The sequence below is a fragment of the Pristiophorus japonicus genome, chromosome 8, assembly GCF_044704955.1.
Source record: "Pristiophorus japonicus isolate sPriJap1 chromosome 8, sPriJap1.hap1, whole genome shotgun sequence".
NCBI lineage: Eukaryota > Metazoa > Chordata > Chondrichthyes > Pristiophoridae > Pristiophorus > Pristiophorus japonicus.
Window position 1 is genome coordinate 143668701 of NC_091984.1, and position 23422 is coordinate 143692122.

Sequence of the window (23422 nt, forward strand, 5' to 3'; positions counted from 1 at the left end):
CAGGGTAACAGTCACACACACACACACACACACCAACAGACGGTGCTGGGGAACAGTCACACACACACAACACACACACACACCTACAGGCGGTGCTGGGTAAGCCACACTAACACTCAGGGACATGTACACGGTGATACACTGACTGCTCCTCTCCCTAAGCTGAGGCCTCACTCGGTACAGTTTTGTGCTGCTGCCACGAGCCACACGTTAAGGAGAGAGAATGCAACGTTGTGACTGGGGCCTCCTGCCCCCAGATTGCCCCCAGCAGTCAGCACAGAGTGCACAGTGCGATCCCACCATCGGGGGCTGCCCCAACACCCCCAGTGTGCTGAGTGAGAGCCAATGCTCAGCCTGGGAGGGTTTAACCCCAGCAGCTTTTAGTGTCTCTGTGTTTAATCTTGTGCACTCCAGGGGTTCAAGGTCAAATTGGTCGTTTTAAAATGATTGAAAAATTGGCTTTGAATCAAATCTCCTGCTGATGTGCCATTGCTTGACAGCCACCCCAGCCAATCAGGACAGACACTTACTGAAATGCAGCCAATCCAGCTGAGGGGGAGGTGGGACATTTCCAAAGCACTCGCCAGACACAGACAGAATATTCTTCACGTTTATTGTCTTTTACAGATACACATTTACAGAAACAAGACTTGAATAAACAGCCCAGCGAGAGCGAGCTGGAGACATTCACAGGGAGAATGCAGCTTTATTAAAACAGTTGTGGAGCCGTGAGAATCCTGTTCCTTTAAACGGGGACAAAACCTTGAATTGTAACAGCAGGGTGAGCAGGGAGGGGGTCTGCTTACTGAAGCGGCACTTCGCAGTTTAACATTAGTTTTACTCTGCTGACAGTCTTCAGCATCTTCGAGAGGTTTTACTTGGCAGCACGAGTCAACACTGCCCCATCAAACACTCCCAGGGCAGGTACAGCACAGGTTCGATACAGAGTAAAGCTCCCTTGACACTGCCCCAATAAAGTACCTTACCCCCTGACCCTCAGATGTTTTCCCTGACCCAGTCCCGAGAAGGAAGAGAGTAGAAATGAAGTGCTAAAGTGACCTTTGCCCTCCCGGCTCACCCCCTGTTCTATTTAAAGTTGCGTCTCCCCCCCGGACTGTCCCTGACACACTACGCACATTCTGCTCTCCTGACTCCCTTGCTGAGGGGAGAGGAGAGGCTCTCGTGGGTGAGGCTGCAGGAGAAGCTGGCGTTGGACTCCCAGTCGGAGCCAGAGAGGGTCAGCAGGCTGCTGACACTGTAGGTGTTGTCCGAAGCTCGCAGGTAGTCGCTGGTCTGGACCCCGGCCGAAATGGTCGCCCCGTCCTTCTTCCACTCCACCTCCACCGCATCGGGGTAGAAGTGATCGGCGAGGCACACCAGGGTGGCAGTGCCCTTGGTCGTGACCTCCTCCGGGGAGGGGGGCAGCAGGGTCAGCGTGGGTTGTGTCTTCCCTCGGCCTGAAAGGGAGGAGAAGGATGTTTAATAGGTGTATATTAGTGTGTGTGTGTGTGTGTGTGTGTCACTGTGGGTGTTTCCGTGTGGGGATAATTCACATCTGATAACGGAGAGCTGGGTTAATGAACTCCTGGCTGGCGATTAACCATTAGAGGGGAGCAACACTAATTCTTAATCTTATTTTCCTCGCTTGATAAGTTGAATCGAAATATAAATGCATTTGATGTTAAGGTGATTAAAAAAGAGTCTTGCATTTATATAGCGCCTTTCACAACCACCGGACATCTCAAAGCACTTTACAGCCAATGAAGTACAGTCACTGTTGTAATGTGGTAAACACAGCAGCCAATCTGCGCACTGCAAGCTCCCACAAACAGCGATGTGATAACGACCTGATAATCTGTTCTTTTGTCATGTTGGTTGAGGGGTAAATATTGACCAGGACACGGGGAGAACTCCCCTGCTCATCTTCGAAATAGTGGCATGGGATCTATTACATCCACCTGAGAGGGCAGACGGGGCCTTGGTTTAATGTCTCATCCGAACGACGGCACCTTCGACAGTGCAGCGCTCCCTTAACACTGCACTGAACTGTCAGCTTAGATTTTTGTGCTCAAGTCCCTGGAGTGGGACTTGAACCCATTACCTTCTGACTCAGAGGCAAGAGTGCAACGCACTGAGCCACGGCTGGTACTCAAAATCATATTGGACTGTTGTATAAACATCTGCAGTGCAGGGTTGGCACCCATTCAGCATTGAAATGGTTAACAGTAAGAGTCGGTAAAGACTGAGTGTCCCGTTAAGACACTGTTCACTGGCAGGAAGCTCGAACTGTAGATGGGTGGATACAGGGGAAACAGGCTCAGCAGTGAGAAAGCTCAGATCACACACAGATCGGGAGAACTTTATCCGGGAACATTGCGGCACACTTGTATAAACACACTTCAGCAAGGCTTCATGTTGGGTGTCGGTGTAGAAGCTTCTAGATTGCATTTAAAAGCTTGCTGCCCAGCACCGCGGTGAGGTCAAGGGTGAGGCTACAATTAGCCTCAGTTTACCGGGGTCAGGCAGGGTCACTGCTCCCAATGATCCCGTGACCTCCTGGAAGGTCAGAGTGCGCGGACAATGGGCGAGGGTCAGAATCAGGGCCCTCCCACTTCAATGAAAGAAAGCCTTGAATTTATATAGCGTCTTTCACAACCTCAGGACGTCCCAAGGTGCTTTACAACCAATTTGCACACAGGCAGATTTACGAGGATGTTGCCTGGACTGGAAAATTTTAACCATGAGGAAAGATTGGATAGGCTGGGGGTGTTTTCCATGGAACTGAGGAGGCTGGGGGAAACCTCATTGAGGTGTATAAAATTATGAGGGGCCGAGATAGAGTGGATAGGAAGGCTCTATTTCCCTGAGCAGAGGGGTCAACAACCAGGGGGCATAGATTTAAAGTAATTGGTGGAAGGTTTGGAGGGTATTTGAGGGGAAATATCTTCACCCAGAGGACGGTGGGGGTCTGGAACCCACTGCCTGAAAGGGTGGTAGAGGCAGAAACCCTCACCACATTTAAGAAGTACTTGGATGTACACTTGAAGTGCCGTAACCTACAAGGCTCAGTCTCTGGGCTCACACTGAGACAATGAGCCCACTTGGGGAGCTCAGTCTCTGGGCTCACACTGGGGCAATGAGCCCACTTGGGGAGCTCAGTCTCTGGGCTCACACTGGGACAGTGAGCCCACTTGGGGAGCTCAGTCTCTGGGCTCACACTGGGACTATGAGCCCATTTGGGGAGCTCAGTCTCTGGGCTCACACTGGGACAGTGAGCCCACGTGGGGAGGGGAGCTGTGCCCCAGCCAGAGGTAGTGCCTTCAGGAGTGAGATGGGGAGCAGAACACGGGCAGCCTGTGGTGTAGAGGGGAGACATTTCACCGGCCGAGGGCAGGTGCTGAGCCCATTTACCTGCAAGAATTTGGTAAGTGGATGGGGAAAGTGGGCCGGGCACTGAGGTAACGTCCTGTGTTACTGGTGGAATTGGTCATTTTAAACATGGCATCTTCCCATTCTCCCTGCCACATGTCTCCATGGTTGGTTTTGCAGAACCTTACAGTCCCCCGTTAAAACACTCTGTCTCAGGATGTTCTCAAAATGTGAAGCAAAACCTTTTCCCTCTCACAGAGCCAATCTTCCCCAAATCTTACCTAAACCCACGATAAAACATTAAAATACACCAATGGTATTCATACATTTGGAATCAATACAATACTGAAAATGTAAAAATGTTTCTCACCAATACCCTTCACCAAATTCATTATAGTACATATGTCAGGTTCTGCGAAACCAACCACGGAAACATGTGGCAGGGAGAATGGGAAGATGCCATGTTTAAAATGACCAACTGCAGCCAACAGCCTGTAAACCGCGGAGGATGATGGGACTCTGGCCACCCTGTACAGTAACAGACCATGTTGCATGGGCACGGAACTGGACGGGGGATGAGCCAGCTACCATGGGGGGAGAGGAGTGTACATTTGGTTCTTCCAGGAAAATGGATACAAGGCAACTTTATATTTTGAAAGGACATTTCTCCAGCTTTTTGTGTAAAAACCTCACTGAAGAGGCAACATGTCCAGGCAAAATCTCCCCAGTAATACACAAGGCAACAGAATGGGTATCATTTGAATAATTAAACAAAGGCCCACAGGTCTGATGCAATCATTTTGGCCAGCTCAGACAGAGTGGCACATCTGTCGAGATAGTTAACAATCATCTTCATTCACCCCATCAGCGAGCGACAGGATACAGGAGGTGTGGCTAATCTCCCATTCCAGACAGATCGATACACATCGAACTGCCATTCACACCCCATTTTATTCAAGGAAGACCCAAGACAATGGCACGAAGATGAACGGACGATACGAAAAGCTGCAAAAACACACAAGGGTTGTTGGAGGTTGGGGTCGGAGATTGGAGGTGTTAGAGGTTGGGGGTTGGAGGTTGGAGGTTTTAGATGTTGGAGGTTGGAGGTTGGAGTCAGCTTTTGCATTGAGTTGTAGAGTTGAGTTAAGAAGGTGGGAGTCAGTTTTCGTTGTGGATAAGTTGAGTTAAAGGGGAGTTGAGTCAGCTCTTCACAGGGCCCTCGCTCTGGGGAAAGTGTGCTTAACTCCAGCAGCTTTTTGCTTAGGAGGGCATCAAACAGTAAATTAGGGGTGCATGCAATAAAGGTGCAGCAATTATCATGGGTGACTTTGAAATGCATATAGATTGGGCTAACCAAACTGGAAGCAATACGGTGGAGGAGGATTTCCTGGAGTGCATAAGGGATGGTTTTCTAGACCAATATGTCGAGGAACCAACGAGGGGGAAGGCCATCTTAGACTGGGTGTTGTGTAATGAGAGAGGATTAATTAGCAATCTCGTTGTGCGAGGCCCCTTGGGGAAGAGTGACCATAATTTGGTGGAATTCTACATTAGGATGGAGAATGAAACAATTAATTCAGAGACCATGGTCCAGAACTTAAAGAAGGGTAACTTTGAAGGTATGAGGCGTGAATTGGCTAGGATAGATTGGCGAATGATACTTAATGGGTTGATAGTGGATGGACAATGGCAGACATTTAGAGACCGCATGGATGAACGACAGCAATTATACATCCCTGTCTGGCGTAACAATAAAAAAGGGAAGGTGGCTCAACCGTGGCTATCTAGGGAATTCAGGGGCAGTATTAAAGCCAAGGAAGTGGCATACAAATTGGCCAGAAATAGCAGCGAACCCGGGGACTGGGAGAAATTTAGAACTCAGCAGAGGAGGACAAAGGGTTTGATTAGGGCAGGGAAAACAGAGTACGAGAGGAAGCTTGCAGGGAACATTAAGACGGACTGCAAAAGCTTCAATAGATATGTAAAGAGAAAAAGGTTAGCAAAGACAAACGTAGGTCCCCTGCAGTCAGAATCAGGGGAAGTCATAACTGGGAACAAAGAAATGGCAGACCAATTGAACCAAGTATTTTGGTTCGTTAATCACTAAGGAGGACACAAACAACCTTCCGGATATAAAAGGGGTCAGAGGGTCTAGTAAGAAGAAGGAACTGAGGGAAATCCTTATTCGTCGGGAAATTGTGTTGGGAAAATTGATGGGATTGAAGGCCGATAAATCCCCAAGGTCTGATGGTCTGCATCCCAGAGTACTTAAGGAGGTGGCCTTGGAAATAGCGGATGCATTGACAGTCATTTTCCAACATTCCATAGACCTGGATCAGTTCCTATGGAGTGGAGGGTAGCCAATGTAACCCCACTTTTTAAAAAAGGAAGAAAAGAGAAAACAGGGAATTATAGACTGATCAGCCTGGTATCGGTAGTGGGTAAAATGATGGAATCAATTATTAAGGATGTCATAGCAGCGCATTTGGAAAGAGGTGACATGATAGGTCCAAGTCAGCATGGATTTGTGAAAGGGAAATCATGCTTGACAAATCTTCTGGAATTTTTTGAGGATGTTTCCAGTAGAGTGGACAAGGAGGAACCAGTTGATGTGGTGTATTTGGACTTTGAGAAGGCTTTCGACAAGGTCCCACACAAGAGATTAATGTGCAAAGTTAAAGCACGTGGGATTGGGGGTAGTGTGCTGACGTGGATTAAGAACTAGTTGGCAGACAGGAAGCAAAGAGTAGGAGTAAATGGGTACTTTTCAGAATGGCAGGCAGTGACTAGTGGGGTACCGCAAGGTTCTGTGCTGGGGCCCCAGCTGTTTACATTGTACATTAATGATTTAGACGAGGGGATTAAATGTAGTATCTCCAAATTTTCGGATGACATTAAGTTGGGTAGCAGTGTGAGCTGCGAGGAGAATGCTATGAGGCTGCAGAGTGACTTGGATAGGTTTGTTGAATGGGCAAATCCATGGCAGATGAAGTATAATGTGGATAAATGTGAGGTTATCCACTTTGGTGGTAAAAACAGAGAGACAGACTATTATCTGAATGGTGACAGATTAGGAAAAGGGGAGGTGCAACGAGACCAGGGTGTCATGGTACGTCAGTCATTGAACGTTGGCATGCAGGTACAGCAGGCGGTTAAGAAAGCAAATGGCATGTTGGCCTTCATAGCGAGGGGATTTGAGTACAGGGGCAGGGAGGTGTTACTACAGTTGTACAGGGCCTTGGTGAGGCCACACCTGGAGTATTGTGTACAGTTTTGGTCTCCTGGCTTGAGGAAGGACATTGTAGCGATTGAGGGAGTGCAGCGAAGGTTCAACAGACTGATTCCCGGGACTGACATATCAAGAAAGTCTGGATCAACTGGGCTTGTATTCACTGGAGTTCAGAAGAATGAGAGGGAATCTCATAGAAACATTTAACATTCTGATGGGTTTAGACAGGTTTGATGCAGGAAGAATGTTCCCAATTTTGGGGAAGTCCAGAGCCAGAAGTCACAGTCTAAGGATAAGGGGTAAGCCATTTAGGACCGAAATGAGAAGAAACATCTTCACCCAGAGAGTGGTGAAGCTGTGTAATTCTCTGCCACAGAAAGTTGTTGAGGCCAATTCACTAAATATATTCAAAAAGGAGTTAGATGTAGTCCTTACGACTAGGGGGATCAAGGGGTATGGCGAGAAAGCATGAATGGGGTACTGAAGTTGCATGTTCAGCCATGAACTCATTGAATGGCGGTGCAGGCTCGAAGGGCCGAAGGGCCGACTCCTGCACCTATTTTCTACGTTTTTATGTTTCTATGAGCCAACCGAGAGGCAACCGACGCAACATCGAGGAGGAAAACCGAACCGACCAACAACGTAAAACCCACTCCAGTGGGACCCCGAGCTGAAATAAGTGACCCCAGAACCCCAGAGTTGATAGGATTGTGAGTGTAGCCCAAACCCCCTCACAGACACAATTTAGGACAGGAATTGGTAAGACGGGTGGAAGTGGGAGGTGGGGTTGTGTGTGGGTGGAATGTTTCAACCTCTTATCTTCCCCTTCCCTGTTGCGAGAATTTTTTGTGTTGTTGAGTGAGATTGTGCCATTACTGCTATTTACGACCTCTTCCTATGCCCTCTATCTTTGTGTTTACTATTCTAAATAAACAACATAGCCATTTTGTACTCTTACCCACTGTGTCTGGTGCCTCGTTATTCACCCATCCTCATAAATCGCACGAACAGAACCTCAGGGGAGTGTGGATTCGAACCCACACCCCAAGCTCCCTTTACACCTGCATTTATATAGCGCCTTTCACACCTGAGGATGTCCCAAAGTGCTTCACAGACAATGAAGTACATTTTTGAAGTGCAGTCACTGTTGTAATGTGGAAAACACAGCAACCAATTTGTGCACAGCAAGCTCCCACACACATCAATGAGGTAATTGAGATTTTTAAGCGATGTAGGTTGCGGGATAAATATCGGCCTGAACTCGAGCTACAGAAACAGCAACTGAGAGTCTCCCCACAACCCTGGAGCACTGCAGCCGCCGGATTGCGAGCCCTGCTGCCCCTGTTTGTGATCAGAAGTTGGACAGGAGGTGAGCGGGGGCTGGACAAATCAGAGTTGGAGCTGGGGGAGGCGGGACCTCGGGAGTGTCAGTGTGCTGAGGCTGAGCTCAGTTATATCAGAGACTGTGACAGGAGCACAGACTGCCCCCAGCGAGCTCACTCACTCACACCCACACTCTGCCCGTGTCTCACACACCGTGTCTGTCACACTGAGACAGGCAGGAGGCTCGGGAGCGATTTCCGGGGATGGTGCAGGGACGGGACCGCGGTGTGTCAACGTCCAGATCTCCTCCACACGGTGGGTAACAGTTCGTTACTTATACTTTGCTGGGTGAAGGGGGAATGTGGGTCAAGGAATACAGCCGGGCTCCCTGTCATACACAGCACTCTTCAATTAACCCTTTCATTCACCGCAGCTCCCCACCACATTATATAACCCATACAGAGGCATTGGAGAGGGTGCAGAGAAGGTTTACAAGGATGGGACCAGAAATGCGAGGGTGTACATATCAGGAAAGGATGAACAGGCTGGGGCTCTTTTCTCTTGAGGCTGAGGGGTGACCTGATAGAGGTCTTTAACATTGGGAAAGGATTTGATAGAGTGGATACAGAGAGAGTGTTTCCACTTGTGGGGAAGAGCAGAACTAGAGGCCATCAATATAAGATAGTCAGCAAGAAATCCAATCGGGAATTCAGGAGAAAATTCTTTACCCAGCGAGTGGTGAGAATGTGGAGTTGGCTACCACAGGGAGTGATTGAAGTAAATAGTATCGATGTATTTAAGGGGAGGCTAGACAGCGATATGAGGGAGAAAGGAATAGAGGGTTATGCTGATAGATTTTAATGAGGAAAGATGGGAGGATCAAGTGTAATCATACGTAAACTAACACCTTCGCATATTCAGCATTTGTGTCTTAGAAAGATTCAGTATTTAAAGTGTTAATAACGGAGCATTGGGGTTTACTTACTCAGTCTGAGCTTGGTTCCTTTACCGAACGTGAGCCACAGTGACAGCTTCCAGTGCAGCGGCTGTACAATATCCTCCGTCCCTGGCTCACTCAGTCTCTCTCCCCCTCTCTCTGTCTGTGTGTGTGTGTCTGCGTCTTTCTCAGCGTCTCACTCTCCCTCACTTTTTCTCTCTCTTTCTCACTCTCTCTCTCTCACACATTCTGTTTCTCGCTGACTGCCTCTCACTCTTTCCCCCTCTCCCACTCCCCCTCCATCTCCCTCACTCCATCCCTCTCACTCTCTCTCTCTTTCACTGTCCCTCATACTCTCCCTCCCTCTCACTCTGTGACGAGTTATCTGTGGCAGTGCCCAGGAGAGTTGGGGATCCGACGTGTTTGGGACAAATCTCCCAGCTGCCCTTCCCGCCCCATCAGATGGTAACCCTGGGGCCACGGAATTGCTGGAGAATGAAAGTCCCCATCACACAGGGCTCACCTCTTTGTGCCCCTCGAACAACGGGCTCCGTCAGCAAGCGAGATGTTTGTGTTGCTGACATCGGCCTTTCTCGGGGATCATTATAAAATAACGAGTTTCAGGGGCTTTAGAAATCTATTTCCTCAGTCCGTGAATATCGTGTGTATGTGGAGTGTGAGAGGCTGCAGCCCCTCTTCCACTATTTGAAGGGGCTGCTCCTCAATTTCTGCCTCCACTTCAGTCCCATGCTCCTGGGCCTGGTCACCAGGTGCAGGGGGAGTGGGCAGGTCGGCGGGCCCCCCGTGGGTCTCCTCCTGGGCCTGGCCACCCGGTGCGTGGAGAGCGGGCAGGTCGGAGGGCCTCCCCGTGGGCCTGTTCCTGGTTCGAGCCACCCGGTGCAGGGGGAGCGGGCAGGTCGGAGGGCCTCCCCGTGGGCCTGCTCCTGGGCCTGGCCACCCGATGTGTGGAGAGCGGGCAGGTCGGAGGGCCTCCCCGTGGGCCTGCTCCTGGTTCGAGCCACCCGGTGCAGGGGGAGCGGGCAGGTCGGAGGGCCTCCCCGTGGGCCTGCTCCTGGTTCGAGCCACCCGGTGCAGGGGGAGCGGGCAGGTCGGAGGGCCTCCCCGTGGGCCTGCTCCTGGGCCTGGCCACCCGATGTGTGGAGAGCGGGCAGGTCGGAGGGCCTCCCCGTGGGCCTGCTCCTGCGTTTGGCCAAGGTGGCCATGCACAGGTCCTAGTTGGATGGGGCCCATGGGGTGGCTGCAGTGACTGCCTGCCTCCCTTCGGGATCTTTGTCCATACCCCGGTGACCCCGGGGATAGAGCTCAAGGTAGGCCTGAGGCCTTCTGCGACGGGTGGGCACCGCAGGGCCTGGAGTGTGGGGTGGGCAGGGAAAGAGCACGACCATTTCACTTGTTCACTTTCCTTTCATGTTTATGCTTTGGGTTTAATAAGTTGTGGCCCTCTCAATAGTGGGGGGTTTGTGAGATTATTTGGATTGAGGACACAGGACCACCCAGTGCCTCCGTGCTGTCTGAATGTACAGAGTCGAGCTGTGAGATTGTCAGTGATGAAGACACAGCCCCAACTCTTCTCTGACCCACTCCATACTTTTCCAATTCACTGCAGCTTCCAGCTAAATATTCCTGCCGTCACTCCCATCGAGCTGTGTGTCAGTCATGTGTAAAACCGTACAGGAGGTGGGGCTGTGTGTCCATTATTATATATTATATATAACTGTGGGGTGAGTCAGTACAGAAGGTGGGGCTGTGTATATTGAGGTTTTTGTCCGGCTGTGTATCACAGTGTAGAGGGAAGCTATACCCTTGCTGACAATAATAGTCCGCGACATCCTCGCTCTGCACGTTGCTGATGCTCAGGGTGAACGTGTTGGACTGGTAACTGCCGGTGAAGCGATCGGGGGTTCCAGTGAAACTAGTTGTTGCGTAATAGATCAGCAGAGTGGGTTTCTGCCCAGCGTTCTGCTGGTACCAAGCAACATAATTGCTAACGGATGCACTGGCAGTACAGGTGATGGTTGCAGTCTGTCCCTCACTCACTGACAGCACCGGGGGAGACTGGGTCATGATGATGTCCCCACTGATACCTGAGGGGGAAATGGGGAAAGAAAGTGAAGTAAGCACTGTCACAGAAAGACACTGTAAAATGAGAGATTGCTCGAGACACTGAGCTCTCCTCTAGTGTCAGCATTTGCCCTTCAATCACTGGTCAGTAGAGTTGGACAGAAATCGACAGCAGGGAGATATTAAACATGGAAGGAGAGAGATTCGTACCTGCGAAGCAGAATGCCAGAGGCCAGATCAGCTGGATGGGTGAAATCATGGTGTCTGCTCCTGTCCCTGTGCCTGCTTACTGATAAACTACCCTTCACTGGGCTCTGCTTTATAAACCTGCAGCCTGTGAGAGTCTCACTGCCCATCCCTCAGTATGTAAATGTCTTCACCCAGATAAAGCCACGTCAGCAACTTACACTTCCTCTCTTCTCTCCCTCCCTCTTCACCTCCCTCTCCCTTCCTCTCTCTTTCCATTCCCCCTCTCTCTTTCCATCCCTCCCCCTCTCTCTCTCCATCCTACCTCTTTCTCCCTCTCCCATTTCCACAGACTCCCAGCTGCAGTACACTGAAATGCAGAGTAAACCTCCCTGAGTCCTGCCCCACCAATGGATGTTAACCCTTGACCCCAGACCATGCCTTCTCCTGGAGTAAGGCCCCATTCCCCACAGTTGGCCTCTCTCAGTACACTGGCTGTTTATTGCCCAATTGAGGGCCGTTCTGTGCTGTGGGCCTATTCTCAGTGGGGACCGGTTTGGACAGAAAGTTCATTTCGTGAAGGCCCAGCAGAGGAAGGAAATCCTCACCCCATCAGTGTGAGCTGGAGCGACAGGACAGGGTCTGACCCACTGCCCCATCCTGTCTGCCCAGAACATCTTCGAATCCCTTCCCCTCTCCTTCCCCTTCCATGGCCCCGCTCCGGGTCAGGGTGTTTTGACTGGGATCAGGTCCGACGATCCCAAATTTACAACAGGAAGGGTTCGCACTCCACGTCGACCATGGACTCCATGTCCCACTGGTCCTCCAATAGAGCTCAGGAAACATGGCTCCTTCCTATTGGTCCCCCAACAGGGCCCAGGAAACATGAATCCTTCCTATTGGATATATACTTGAAAAGCAACAATTTGCTGGGTTACGGGGGCGAGGAACTTAACACAATCACAATCACTAAGGAGGTGGTACTCAGTAAGATAATGGGACTAAAGGCGGATAAATCCCCTGGATCTGATGGCTTGCATCCCAGGGTCTTATGAAAAGTCACGGCAGGGACAGTGGATTCATTGGTTGTAATTTACCAAAATTCCCTGTATTCTTGGGAGGTCCCAGCAGATTGTAAAACTGCAAATGTATCGCTCCTATTTACAAAAGGAGGCAGACAAAAAGCAGCAATCTATAGACCAATTAACCTAACATCTGTGGTTGGGAAAATGTTGGAGTCCATTATTAAAGAATCAGTAGCAGGACATTTGGATAAGCATAATTCAGTCAGGCAGAGTAAGCATGGAATTATGAAGGGGAAGTCATGTTTGATAAATTTGCAGAATTCTTTGAGGATGCAATGAGCAGGGTGGATAAAGGGGAACCAGTGGATGTGGTGTATTTGGACCTCCAGAAGGCATTTCACAAAATGCCACGTAAGAGGTTACTGCACAAGGGTTGGGGATAATATGTTAGCATGGATAGACGATTGGCTAACTAAGAGAGTCTGCAAAAATGGTTCATTTTCGGGTTGGGAATCAGTAACTAGTGGGGTGCCGCAGGGATCAGTGCGGGGACCCCAACTATTTACAATAAATATTAACGACTTGGATGATGGAACCGAATATAATGTAGCCACGTTTTCTGACGATACAAAGATGGGAGGAAAAGCAATGTGTGAGGAGGACACAAAATACCTGCAAAAGGACGTAGGCAGGCTAAGTGAGTGGGCAAAAATTTGGCAGATGGTGTACAATGTTGGAAAGTGTGAGGTCATGCATTTTGGCAGAAAAAAAAATCAAAGAGCAAGTTATTATTTAAATGGTTAAAGATTGCAAAGTGCTGTGGTGCAGCGGGTACTTGTGCATGAAACACAGAAACTGTATGCAGATACAGTAAGTGATCAGGAAGGCCAATGGAATATTGGCCTTTATTGCAAAGAGGATGGAGTCTTGCTACAGCTAAACAGGGTATTGGTGTGGACACACTAATTTTGGATTCCATATTTAAGAAAGGATATACTCGCTTTGGAGGCAGGTCAGAGAAGATTCATTAGGTTAATTCAGGAGATGAGGCGGTTGATTTATGAGGTAAGGCTGAGTAGGTTGGGCATCTGCTCATTGGAATTCAGAAGAATGAGAGGTGATCTTATCGAAACGTATCAGATTATGAGGGGGCTTGACAAAGTGAATGCAGAGAGGATGTTTCCACTGAGGGGGAGAATTGAACAAGAGGACATGATCTTAGAATAAGGGGCCTCCCATTTAAAACAGATGAGGAGGAATTTCTTCTCTCTGAGGGTTGTAAATCTGTGGAATTCGCTGCCTCAGAGAGCTGTGGAAGCTGGGTCATTGAATAAATTTAAGACAGAGATAGACAGTTTCTTAACCGACAAGGGAATAAGGGGTTATGGGGAGCGGGGAGGGAAGTGGAGCTGAATCCATGATCGGATCGGCCATGATCGTATTAAATAACGGAGCAGGCTCAAAGGGCCATGTGGCCTACTCCTGCTCCTATTTCTTATGTTCTTTAACTGGGGAGGAGTGGGACTAATTGGGTAATTCTTTGAAAGAGCCGGCACAGGTACGATGGGCCGAATGGCCTCCTTCTGTGCGGTAAGATTCTAGGCTGTGAGCGCAGTTCACAGTTTTCTCCTGCGTCATTAACAAAGGTACAGCTGTGACAACCTCCCTCTTTCACTTCCTCTGTGGGTGAAGTTTCATTCTTCCGATCTGACAATCTCTTCAGTTATTTTTTGCATGGGGGATTTCTGCTGTGGTCTGAGTCTCTAATAATAACCGTCCAATCAGGCAGAATAACAGCAGCTCGGACCGGCTGGGACAGTGGATCCAGGCTCAGTGCTGACCTTGCAACGTCCTCCTCACCAACATCTGGGGACTTGTGCCAAAAGTGGGAGAGCTGCCCCACAGACGAGTCAAGCACCAGCCTGACATAGTCCTACTCACAGAATCAGACCTTTCAGCCAATGTCCCAGACTCCTCCATCACCCGAGGTGGCAGCTCAGTGGTACACTGTCAGGAGGCAGTGGCCCTGGGAGTCCTCAACATTGACTCCGGACCCCATGAAGTCTCATGGCATCAGGTCAAACATGGGCAATGAAACCTCCTGCTGATTACCACCTCCCGCCCTCCCTCAGCTGATGAATCAGTACTCCTCCATGTTGAACACCACTTGGAAGAAGCACTGAGAGTAGCAAGGGCACAGAATGTACTCTGGGTGGGGGACTTCACTGTCCATCACCAAGAGTAGCTCGGTAGCACCACTACTGACCAAGCTGGCCGAGAGGGGCGATGCTGACATTGCAATCCCAGGTACCGGGGGCCTGGAGGACTGCAAACGTGGTACCTTTGTTTAAAAAGGGAGCAAGGGCTAGATCGAGTCACTACAGGTCGGTCAGCCTAACCTCGGGGGCGGGATAGGAGGAATCTTCATTTAACAAGACACGGATCAATCAAGGACAGTTAGCATGGATTCGTTAAGGGAAGGTCATGTCTGAATAACTTGATTCAATTTTTTGAGGAGATAACAAGGAGATTCGATGAGGGCAGTGCGTATGATGTAGTGTATATGGATTTTAACAAGGCTTTTGTTAATGTCCCACATGGCAGACTGGTCACAAAAGAAATAGCCCATGGGATCCAGAGCAAAGTGACAAGTTGGATTCAAAATTGGTTCAGAGGCAGTTAGCAAAGCGTAATGGTTGTAAGGGGTGGTTTGCAGAGGGTCAGCTTTCCCTTCTGACCTTATATGAACGGATCCGAATCGCTCCCACACCCTTGGTTCTAGACACTGGAATTATGAAGGGACTGTGACAGACTTGGAGAGACAATCGGTTTCAAGGTAGGAAGCAGCTATGGCTTTATTGTGTTTAAAAAGAAGTAAAAGGCACACCTTTAAGAACACACACAGACCAATACACACTGAAGGGTACAACACATTGAATAAAATGTCAAATTACAGCCTGTGGGGAAAAGAATACAGCTTAAACTCTAAATGGGGTAAAGAGGAGAATGCAGATACATTTACACAAGTTATCCCAGCCTCCCCCCTCCCAATTCCTCTAACTAACTAAGTTATAGCTCTGAGGGTTCAGGGGCTATGCTCACCAATCCCTTCAGACAGTTGCCGGTGAATCGCGGTTTCGGGGTTCGCTGCACTTGGCCTTCTAGGCGAGCCGTACCCAGGAACCGCGATTCACCGGCAACTGTCTAAAGGGATTGGTGAGCATAGCCCCTGAACCCTCAGAGCTCTAACTTAGTTAGTTAGGGGAATTGGGAGGGGGGAGGCTGGGATAACTTGTGTAAATGTATCTGCATTCTCCTCTTCACCCCATTTAGAGTTTAAGCTGTATTCTTTTCCCCACAGGCTGTAATTTGACATTTTATTCAATGTGTTGTACCCCTCAGTGTGTATTGGTCTGTGTGTGTTATTAAAGGTGTGCCTTTTACTTCTTTTTAAACACAATAAAGCCATACCTGCTTCCTACCTTGAAACCGATTGTCTGTCCAAGTCTGTCACAGTCCCTTCATAATTCCAGTGTCTAGAACCAAGGGTGTGGGAGCGATTCGGAACCGTTCATATAAGGTCAGAAGGGAAAGCTTACCCTCTGCAAACCACCCCTTACATAATGGCAACCCAGATGGGACACTGGTACAAGGGACGTGATAAGAGAGAGGCTGGTTTCAGGAAACGAAGCAAAATGGAAGAGGAGATTTCCTCGTATGTGTTTAAGAGGGTAAATGTGGCTAAGGAGTGGGTACTTGATCTATTGTATGCTGAGCATCCAGAAGATGCTGCAGCTCAATGGACCGAGAGCAAGGACCATAAAAAGTCGACAGAGAAGGCCATTTGGCTAATTTGCCTTCAGCAACAGATCCGGCTTCTAGATGAGGAGAATGAAAAATTAAAGGGAGTATTGAAACAGGCAGAAGAGAGGTCCAGCGCAAGGGCCACAGTCGGGGAAAGGCTATGGACAGAGGTGGGACAGTTAAAAGAAAGTAGAGAGCTCACTAAAGAAAGGCACAAAACCCAATTGGACCATTTACAGTGTCAGATTATTGAAGCCAAGAATAGCGAACTGGCATTGCGGGAAGAGAATTCCTGCCTCGCCAAGCAAGCTAAAGAGTACGGGCAGAGGGTGAGAAACATTCAGGTAGCCTATAAGGTAGCCAGTACCAGGGAATTTGAGGCAGGAGACCACGGCCCCTGCCAGCAGCAGATCCAAAGCTTGAACCTTGCTCTATCCCAGGCTAAAGGCATGGTGTGCCTGATAAACCCGGGTTTAGCCCAGAAACACCTGGTTGAGCAAGGAGAAACCCCTCAGTCACCGCCTGCAGCTCCCAGGAATGGCCCTGGGCAGCAGAGGTGTCAGCCAGAGTGCGGGGCAGGCAAGGATTACACCGGCATTCCCGAGTTTTAACTCAGCTTGGCAGCAGGGGAAAGAGGGCAAGCCAATACAAGAAGGGCCGGAACCAGGGCCAATGCACCCAGTCCGGCAGCAGAAGTTTGGCCCACCTGATGCCAATGGGGCAGCAGGACCCCTAGAAAGCAACTTCGTAGTCCCCCACGACACCCAAAAACTGAGGGCTATGATCGGCCACCTAAGTAAGCTCACCCAACAGAGGGATCCCTTGGTACACTTCCTGGAAGTGGAACACACAGGGGATATTAATGGGTGCGATGATTCAGAGCAGGCGAAGCTGTTGCTCTTCTCACTAGACACCAAGCTGTGCCATTCCCTCTCTGCAGACAGCAGAAAGGGGCGAAACACGTACGCTACAGTTAAGGAGGAGGTTCTAGAGGCCATAGGTATGAACGACGGGAGTCCTTTCTCCCGAGTGGAGAAAACAGTGCAGCTCTATGGGGAGACTCCACAGGCTTTCGCCGACAGGTTGTGGCCGGTCTACGAAAGGGCCTGTAGTGGGGTTCTTGACCGGGCCCACCTGACCCCTAATGAGCTGGCTCACTGGCTCCGCAGCCTGGTGGCAAACAGCTTACCTGGAGTAAAGGCAAAAGCCTAGGTCTGGTTCGATCCAAGAGATCCCAGAACCACCGAGTAGACAGTGGTTAGACAGTTGACCCTGGCTTACTGGAACGGTGGAGGGACAGAGGAGCCCTCCTCTAAAGGGAGGGTCCATGAGATTAAACCCAGCCAAGGCAAGAGAGAGTGGCATCAGGAAGGTGGGAACCCTCCCCATAAAGGGGACAAGTGTTTTGGGTGTGGGAAAAGTGGGCACTGGAGGAAGGACTGTAGGAGCCCATGGAAAGAGACTAAGGGAAAGGCCACTTCAGCCCCAACCCATAAGGCCGGGGCAGGAACACCGAGTACGATGCGTTACGATGGAGGTGGAGAAAGTGAAAGGGACCTACCTGCTAGATACTGGTGCTTCCAGCACCCTTGTATATGCAGATAACCCAGCTATCTCACCTCTATCGAACGGGGTCCCGTACAGTCTCGTGGGGTTCACAGGCAATGAGCAAACTGGTTCGTTTTCCATCCTGCTCACCATTCAGTTAGGGACACTCAAAACCAAATGGAAGTGTGTCCTGATGAAATGGGAGCAGAAGGGAAAAGGGATCCTGGGGGCTGATTTTATCATTGGCCACCAGATCCTAGTGGATCTCAGGAACCACTGTCTATGGGGAGCCATAGTGACTGACAGGGAAGGTGAGGTGGCGGTGATCCCAGAAAAAGGGGCCAAGGGAACATTGTGTACCGTGAAGCCAAAGGAGGGTTATGACTTGGAATTACTGGTCAGTAACACCCCAGTGGAGTACCAGGCATATGTACGGGCACACCTTGCAGCATTCGCCACCCACAAACATGACTGTGGCAGGGTAACGGGGGTGGAAGTTAGTATAAAAGGGGACCCCATGACCCGACCACAAAAGCAATATAACTTCCCCAAGGAGGCAGAGGCAGACCTGACAACAGCGCTGGGATTACTGGTAGAGCAAGGGGTGTTAAGACCGATAGCAACCCATGTGAACTCTCCACAATTCATGGAGGGCCACCGTGGACTATCGAGTACTAAATAAGAATATCCCTGCCTGTGCACCCACTGTAGCAGCCGTAGCGGATCTCATAGGGAGTATTCCAGCATCCGCGACCAATTTCACAGTGCTGGACATTTCAAGTGGGTTCTGGTCCATTTCTTTAAAACGGGAGGACCAGTACAAGTTCACCTTTACCTTTAAGGGCCAACAATACATTGGGAACTGTCTTCCCCAAGGCTTCCACAACAGCTCCAGCATTTTTCACCAATGTATGGCGAACTGTTTAAAGGGCTTTAGCAGACCCCAGCAGTTGGTGCAGTATGTGGATGACCTGCTCCTGTTCACCGATCAGGGGGAGGAGCATGGCCCACTGCTGGCTGAGCTGCTGGAGCTGCTAAAAGAAGAAGGGTTTAAAGTAAACCCCAATAAGGCACAGGTCGGCCAGAAGGAAGTCAAATTCCTGGGGTTGACTCCGCGCTGGGGAAAGGGCCATAGACAAGGCAAGAAGGGAGGCAGTACAAGAGTTACCAGCCCCCAACACAGTGACAGGGGTAAGATCCTTTCTAGGACTCACCGGGTACTGCAGAGACTTCATTGAGGATTATGCAGCCACCGCAGCCCCTCTGCTCAGGCTCCTACACAAGGGTGTAGAGTGGGACTGGGATGAGGGTTGCGAGGCAGCATTTAATCAGCTGAAGAAGAACTTGCAGACCGCGCCAGCCTTAGGAACGATAGATGTAGGAAAGGAGTTTTTCCTGGAGGTGGCAGCCAGCGGGGACAGTTTGAGCTCAGTGCTGCTTCAAGAGCGGCACGGCCAGCTGAGACTGGTGGTTTACTCCTCCAGGATCCTCACAGATGTGGAAAAGGGGTACTCCAACTGTGAGAGACACTCCTAGCCACACATTGGGCAGTGAAAAGATCCTTGATCTTCACGGGAGGGTCTCCTCTTACACTCCTAACCCACCACACACCTACTCAGATGCTCCTAGATGGGAGGATTAAGGACGGGACGGTGAGCAGTGCCCGCATTGCTCGCTGGACACTGCTCCTCTCCCAGATGGACCACAGAGTAGAAGGCCCCCGTGAGCCAATGCTCGCAGCCAACCTAATCTATCCAGGGAAAGCCCACAGGTGCTCCATTGAAGGGTTATGGGAGGTGAACATTGGCCTTCGGGCGGGGTTACACCCTACGGGCCGGGACATCTACGTGGACGGGTCCAGCACGGTATCTGTTGGCGAATGACTCACTGGGTGCGGAGTTTATGACCCAAGGGCAGGTATTGCCCTGGCAATCAAGCTCCCCAGCACCATGAGCACCCAGCATGCTGAACTTTCCGCCGTAATGTATGTGGTGACCCACCCCGAGGAATTCCCTACCCCGTACACGATTTGCTCGGACAGTATGTTCACCTACAATTCATATACGGAGTACCTGGCTCTCTGGTCCCGTCGCGGATACACGTCCGCTGACGGGAGACCCCTGGCAATCAAGCCCCTGCTGGAGAAAATCATGACAGCGGTGGGGGAAGAGGGAAAGGTCTACATACATAAGGTGAAGGCCCATTCAAAAACCGAACCCCGTGCAGAGGGAAACCAACAGGCTGACAAACTGGCCAAAGAAGGTGCCCGCACTGGAAAGTTCTGGGACCCCTATGACACCGGCCGCATAGCAGTGGTCAAGAATAAGAACAGGGCAGCAGAGAGTACAGGGACAGCCTTGGCCCCGGACTTAAAAACAGTTCAGGCACAGGACCCAGTCCTGAAAGCTGTCCTGAATGCGCTAGCTAGAGGAGAGAGAGTAGAAGGTCCGTACGGCACAGCAGCCATTACCGTTAAGGAAGGCATGCTGTTTAAAGAGGGACAATGGGTCGTGCCACAGCAGCACCAGAGGGAATTCCTAAAACTGGCCCATGAGGGTCCAGGACCGGGACACCCCGGGCCTGAGACCACCTGGCAACGGGTGGAACAGGCAGGATGGTGGCCGGGACTCAGGGAGGACATGCGCGAGTTCTGTGCGAACTGCCTGGTGTGTGCTGCGAACAACCCTGACCCCCAGAAAAGGAAGGTGTCCCTAGGACACGTCAGGAGGGTAGAGGGACCATGGCAGTCAATCCAAATTGACTGCATCGGGCCCCTACCCACCGCCCAGGGAGGCTACAAATACTGCCTCGTCCTGGTGGACTTGTTCTCAAAATGGGTTGAAGCCTTCCCCTGCTGAACAGCCACCGCACTAGGGACAGCTAAGATTCTAGTGAGGGAAGTGTTCTCCCGGTGGGGACTCCCACAGTATGTGGAGTCGGACCAGAGGAGTCATTTCACCGGGCAGGTAATGCAGGCAACCCTTAAGGTGCTCGGCATTGAGGGGAAATGGCACGTTGCCCACAATCCACAGTCATCCGGTATTGTGGAGCGTTTAAACCGCACCATTAAAGAAAGGCTGCGGAAGGAAACGGGAGACTCGCCCCAAAAGTGGGTAGAGGTCTTACCGTTGGTCCTAATGGGGATCCGAGCCAGTCAGTCAAAGAGCACGGGGTATTCCCCATACGAGCTCATGACTGGCTGGATCATGCGGACCCCCACCCATGTCCTAGCCCCGGTGCTCACAGAAGGTCAGCTCAGAGAGGTGAACCGCGACCGGTTTGTCAGGAACCTGTTTGAACACCTCAAACAGATTCACTGGCAGGCTGCTAGTAACATGGGCAGACAGCATCAGAGTAACCGATTGCTGCTAGAACCCAGCAAACACCACGAATGGGAGATAGGGGACCAGGTCATGGTGAGGAACTATGCTCGGGTCGGGGTTTTTGAAGCATTATATATGGGGCCACACAGCATTGTGGACAAGGCAAGCCCGATGGTCTATGCCATAAAGCTGCCCCGCCGTACTAAGTGGTTCCACATCAACCAGTGCAAGCTGTACAATCCAGGGTCAGCCAACCACAGAGGACAGCCGGGACGGGTGAACTATCCTCAGGACAGGGACCCTCCGTTGGCCGCCCCCGACAGTGGAGGGCCCACAGGGAATGTGGCAGGCTCAGAAACCATGCCTATAGGGGCGGTGAATTGCAGTACTGGAGGGGCTATCCCACCCATCGTTTGGGATTCGGACGCACTCCCAGTAACCCAAGCCCTGAGAAGGACCCTCCATACGCCACGGCCAAAGATACCGTGGTCACCGGCATCTGAGCCTCAGCGATTCTACCCTAGGAGAAGGGCAGCCCGACAGGAAAGGCCGAAGATCAGAAGTACAGAGGCCGCTCAGAGTAGGGACCACCAGCCAGCCGCCTCCAGCGGTGAGGGTCTCACAGGAGCAGTAGCAACGAGCTTTCCCAGAGACAAGGGTTTCCAGCTCACCGGCTGCGGGGAAACCCTCGCACCCAGGCAGCTATCAGGCCGCACAAGCCATGGGCCTGACAGGGAGTAACCAGGCCACCCGGAGACCGGTGGCGGTTGTACATAGCTCTACTTTTAGTTTAAGGCAGCTGACTGCAACATTTTACATTTTAAGGTTTAGTTTAGAATTGAGGTTAATGTTGCAGTAATGTTTAGGTGATTATTTTGAGTTTGTCTTGTGTGTCAGCCAGCCTGAGAGCAGTTCTCAAGGGCAGGATCTAGACATTACCGGGTGATGGACAAACCTCAGGAGACCAATTGATGTTGTTTAGTTTTAATCTATGTTTTCTTTCCTTCTGTAATGTGGTTGTACATTGCCTATATGCTGGTGAATATAATGTAACTGAAATGAAATATAACTGTGCTGAAATGCAATTGTAGTAATTGAACCCCCTCCAAGCTGGGAGGGTATAAATGTAAAAAGTTTTTACCTGTAAAGGGGAAAGTGTGCATCTATGGTGATGTTGCATAAGTGTAATGCATTTTGGCTGTTAGTTTAGCTAATTTACGGGGAAGGTTATCTCTTGGGAGTCAGGAACTTTGCTCACCTCGAAGGATGATACCATAAGTGATATGGTATCACAGGGGGGAATGTAGAATTTACCAATATCTCGCAAAGATTCCAGGTACCTTTCCTCTGCAGAGGAGAAGAATCCCTTTCTGGACTTTTAAAATGGAAGGAAAACTTTGGGACACAAATGAATTTTAAAGGGGCAGACGAGGCCTGCAGGGGATAAAAGGGGGTGCATTCATGGAGACCACCCCCCAGTGTTTGGACTCATAGGAAAGGGAATTTAATTTTGAACTATCTACCAGAAAGTTTGAAATCCTAAAGTGCACATGGAAGAAACTACGAACTTTAATCGAATTTGAGATTTTTAAAAGGTGTATGTTGGGTTTGCAAGAAAAGGGGTGGAGTCAATATCTAAAGGGCCAGTTTGGACATTGGAACTAATCAAATTGTCTGGGAACTGTATACCCTCGAAACTTGCCCCTTGAAAACATTAGCATTTAAACAATGCCACATACATATTCCAACACCTTTTCAACAGGCATGGAAATATCTGGCTCAGGCCAGACAAGCACAATGGAGAGCTCATCAACTTCGAAAAGCCTATTAACGCCAGATTAAAACCACTGAATCAAGTTTCAGTTAGCTGGGCTAGATTTGATGGGAGATAACGGAGCCTTTTTTTGTGGGTATATCTATTCCCAGTTTTACCAAGGAACAGACTCGAACAGCAGAACACAGACTCAAACACTGACAGACACAAGCAGCCGGAAGTGGGGAGTGAAGAAATGGAGTAGTGAAGGAAACTACAAGAAATCATCAAGGACCGACTGAGCACGAGGCCCACGAAATGGAAGGTTGTCAGCAACCAAATTGACAACCCGGGCCACCACAACCAGCGAAACGACCAACCAAAACCAACTCAGAAAAAACCGAAGAATCGACATTTATTTCCACTCTACAATCTACTTCGGAATGACCAACGGGTGAGAAATGACCAAAAGGGACTAACTAAACTATTCCTAACCAAAGAAAGTGGGTACTTACCCCATACATCCAAAACGCAACTTACCGCATCAATGGACGCACCCCAACCAAAGACTACGCAGTCCGAAGTCCTCTCCTCCGACCGAGGTACGGCTCACCTAGAAGGCCAAGTGCAGCGAACCCCGAAACCGTGATTCACCGGCAACTGTCTAAAGGGATTGGTGAGCATGGCCCCTGAACCCACAGAGCTATAACTTAGTTAGTTCGGGGAATTGGGGGAGGGAGGCTGGGATAACTTGTGCAAATATATCTGCATTCGCCTCTTTACCCCATTTAGAGTTTGAGCTGTATTCTTTTCCTCACAGACTGTAATTGGACAATTTATTCA

General features: G+C 50.1%; 1 protein-coding gene across 1 annotated transcript; it reads right to left on the reverse strand.

Annotated features, from left to right (window-relative positions):
* Positions 1-1233: 1233 nt before the first annotated feature.
* On the reverse strand, positions 1234-11199 carry LOC139269172 (immunoglobulin lambda-1 light chain-like; the record flags this gene model as incomplete). The annotated part of the gene is made up of 4 exons (XM_070888272.1): positions 11151-11199; positions 10681-10963; positions 3753-3897; positions 1234-1443 (listed from the first exon to the last, which is right to left on the reverse strand). Coding segments are annotated over exons 1-4 (687 nt in total), but the record flags the coding sequence as incomplete, so codon positions are not given.
* Between the last annotated feature and the right edge of the window lie 12223 nt (positions 11200-23422).